We start from the raw sequence: 4,133 nt of genomic DNA on the forward strand, positions 1-4,133 counted from the left end.
TGAAAATTTGTTTACAGAAGTTATCATACATCCTTGCTGGACAATAAATTTCCGATATACATAGGTACAAAACGCCTTTTTCGGCTGATTTGAAAAACTGTTTACCAGAAAGTTATTAAAAAGCTAAGAAAAGAGAAACATTTAATTTTAATTATCTAGTTTTGATTATAAATCTTTGATCTCATTTGTAACATGGAAATTTTCTAGATCCTTATTCTCAAAAAATCTAGACATGTCTGTCAGTCTCTTGAAAGAACGATAGGACATAAACTAATGTTGCAGATTGATTGGTGTTCAAAAAGGACAAAATCGGTTTACATTTGGACATGGCTTTAGAAAATGACTAACGTTTATAACATGCTTAAAAATACTAATATTTTAATGATTTTTTATGAACTAAATTTTCATATAAATCAGCAAATTGAAATTTGCAAATTGTGTTAAGTATTGTAATTTTTATATTATATAAATTTGTTATTTTTTGGAAACTATAACTTTACTGATTCGATAAAATTCATTTTGATTTCGATACATATTTAAAACGAAATTTTGATCACCTTGAATCATAATATGATCATGTATAACAATATTACGATAAATACAAAAATATCATGATGAAATATTTTAACGGTATTTATCATATTACGATATTTTAAAATTGTTATAATAACGATAATATATTTAGACTACAATCATAATTTTAACCGCAACCATGTTTTTTCACAGAGAATTGTATCATTGTCAATAAATCGTTTAAAAACCAAAAAAAAAGTATTAAGATATGTATATGCATTTCACAAAAATTGTTTGTTGTTAGAAATTTATCACTCTGGAATTCGGAATTAGTTGAGAATTGACACAATTGCTAATTAAAGACCCTCTTCAAAAAATCTTCCGGATGTTGATATTTTGGTTTCAAATGTTATAAATTTATTACTTTTCTGGCTTGGTACCGAACGAAATTTTGAGTTCGGTCGGACTCTATTAAACATAATTATGAACTTAAAAGCCCTATTCGGCGGGTTCAGTTTTATGGGGGCTAGGTGAAATAATGGACCGATGTTAACCATTTTCAATAGGCTTCGTCTACGGTATCATTGAACATCAGCACAAACCCAATATACTCTCTTCACTAAAGTGGTGTAAAGTATAAATAGAGAAATGTGTCAATTGTTCTTAATAAAATAATAAAAAATAACAAAATCAATATGCACTTTATATTATTTGATGGTGGATATAAATTATAAAATTTAAGAAATGTATGTAGGTATACTTACTTAGTTTCCTCTAACGTATTTATTGCCAAATTAATTTTATTTTCATCGGCATAGACTAATCCGCATTCTACGCTTGCAAATGCAATCAAATATAGATCTTCTTTTATGAGAGGGTGCAAATCAATACATTCATTTAAATCTCTGAAAGAGTTAAAAAATCGTAAAAAACATATATGTACTTTCATCTATTTACTAACAATTTTATTTATTGATACATAATAAGTTATAACTTACTGTAATGCTAATCCTGGTTTTTTCATTTGCCTTAAGCATGCTCCACGTAGTAGAAGACATAAAGCCTTGTTATCTGAATCATATACCGAACGTTCTGTACTTCTTTCCATTTCATTCAGTTTTGTATCTATAACTCTATAAATACTATCAGCTATTTCATATTTTTTGCTAATTACTTTGAACGTATTCCAAAGATACATTAATTCTATAGCAGGTAAGCAAAGAAAATTTCCCTGTGAAAAATATCTTTCGGATTTTTTGCATATGAATTTCTCCATTGGCAAAGATTTTCCAGCAATACGCTGTTTATAGGCGGGGCAGTCACGCATTAAATTGTCTATTGACATTCTTTCAGTTGCTGTTAAATTTGGTAACATCAGCATAACAGCAGCTTTTTGAAATGTATATATAGTACGAGACCATTTACTATTTTCGACCAAGTATGTCGCATATAAACTGGCTTCACGCCAATCCAATCTTAAACTAAAAAAAATAATTTACATATTTAAATCCAACTTATTTGCAGAAACATTAGAAACTCCAATATCAAATTATAACATACAATAAGAAAATCTTAAATTATAATATCTAAAATAAGAGTGAGTGTTCTCAAATTTTGTCGGAACCATTTTATGGTAGTATGAGTATTTAAGGCAAAAACGGGCGGACTGTTAATAGGGGACATGGCACTCCTGATATGAATTGTATATAAAAATTAATTTATCTTGGAAACTCTCAAGATTCTACCTATAATCTTGAAATTTTGCACGAACGGCTTTGAACGGACGAACTAGAACTAGAAACAGAAATAAGAAAATATAAGTTCTCAAATTTTGTCGCACCCAATTAAGTGTCAATATGGAGCATGTGTACACCCATATGAATTAAATATATAGTTCCCTACTGATATTCATGCATGTGTGAAACTAATTTCGGTTAGGTCCAGAATAATGTATACTAACTAAGTTTTTAGAGTGGACCTTCATACGAGTAAAGAAAACATTTTTATGCCGAATTCTATCACAATAAATTAATTTATAAATTAAATATATGCGTTTCGGAAGTGAATATTACATAAGAACTATAACCAAAAAAATTTGGTAGAATAGTTTATATGTACACAAAATATATACTCAAGCCGAATTTTATCCCGATAACTACATACACGCAGAGAAAAAACATGGTTCGGCATGGTTAGGACAACTATTCTATGTTTTTTGTAACAATATTTTGTTATCATAACCAAACAATTGTTATTTTTATTGAACTTTATCAATATTTTAGTTACTGAAATCATTTATATGTTTATGACAATTATAAATTTAAGAATGATTCTCTGAAAAACAATTATTTTTACAACAACTAAACAATGATAATCATTTAAACATATTATATTATTTAGAATCATTTAAACTATCAAATAACCATTAAATGGTAGGATTTTACACGTTTATCAATATAATGTTTAAGATATAAGTAAAATAAGTTTACTATTAAAAATATTTTGGTATCGCGAATTTTCTATCAGTTGTATAGTTTATCCGTACTAGATCGGATTAAATAAATTGTTAAACAAACGCAGTGTTAAAATAATTGTGAAAAATAAATAAAATCTAAAAATATAATAGGAAACAATAGAAATAAATAAATAAAATAGTGTACATAAAAAATTAATAATTAAAAAAAATTATATTGTGTTTATATTGGCATAATGTGTTTATGGGAATATCAGTGCTTGGAAGTTCTGTGTTTGTTTAAAAGAAAATTAACAAATAATTACATTTTACGCCGAGCACATTAAATTAACCATATTATGTTTAATATGTAACCATAACATGGTTACTTGAAGACATGTGACTACTTGTAACCATAATATGGTTACTTCAAACAATAATATGATTACTTGAAGCCATTATATGATTACATGAAACCATATAGTGGTTGCTTGAAACTGCAATATGATGCTACAACATCACATTATGATTAAAAAAACTATATTATGATGAAATATTTGGACTATATTTAATCATAATATGGTAGATTATTATACTAATAATGATCATAATATGTTTTAACTTTAACCATAATTCTAACCATAATATATGATTATGGTTACCACAACTATATTTTTTCTCTGCGTGTACTTTAATGAATTATGTGCGTTTAAATGATTTTCTGAAGTGGACCTCAGTTGGGAGCTATGACCAATTGTGGACCGGTACTATGATTTGTATTCATAATTTATTTACATGTACAAAATTTTGTATTGTTATCGAAATATTGGAGGGAGTTATTAACGACAAACTATATTCTGGGAATATAGTGCTTAGGGAAATTTTAAATCAATTGGTTTGAGGTGTAAAATACTTCATTCCTACAAGTACAAAATTTTGTATTGTTATCAAAATATTTGAGGGAGTTATTAACGATAAACTAATTTCCATTAATATATATATGTATAAATTTGTATGGGGCTTTGGGAAATTTTAAGTCAATTGGTATGAGTTTTAACATACTTTAACATTCCTAGTAGAAAAAAAAGTTTGTTTGTTCATCAATCATGCCCGGACTAGGAGTGCGCAAAGAGAGGTGAAAAGCGGCAAAAATTAGCACTGTTGCGCC

The 4,133-nt window shown here is 27.5% G+C and overlaps 1 protein-coding gene across 1 annotated transcript in view; it reads right to left on the reverse strand.

The window, feature by feature from the left end:
- Nucleotides 1–1,075: 1,075 nt before the first annotated feature.
- The window catches only part of LOC124418595 (tetratricopeptide repeat protein 39B-like), a 20,678-nt gene continuing 17,620 nt past the window's right edge, over nucleotides 1,076–4,133 (reverse strand). The window contains exons 2-4 of the mRNA XM_046945324.1: nucleotides 1,512–1,994; nucleotides 1,278–1,418; nucleotides 1,076–1,132 (exon numbers count right to left, since the gene is read on the reverse strand). Of these exons, the coding sequence (XP_046801280.1) occupies nucleotides 1,105–1,132; nucleotides 1,278–1,418; nucleotides 1,512–1,894 (552 nt within the window). The 5' untranslated portion in view covers nucleotides 1,895–1,994 and the 3' untranslated portion in view covers nucleotides 1,076–1,104. The remainder of the gene's footprint in view (nucleotides 1,133–1,277; nucleotides 1,419–1,511; nucleotides 1,995–4,133) is intronic.

Source organism: Lucilia cuprina, chromosome X, assembly GCF_022045245.1.
Source record: "Lucilia cuprina isolate Lc7/37 chromosome X, ASM2204524v1, whole genome shotgun sequence".
In the NCBI taxonomy this organism is placed as follows: Eukaryota; Metazoa; Arthropoda; class Insecta; order Diptera; family Calliphoridae; genus Lucilia; species Lucilia cuprina.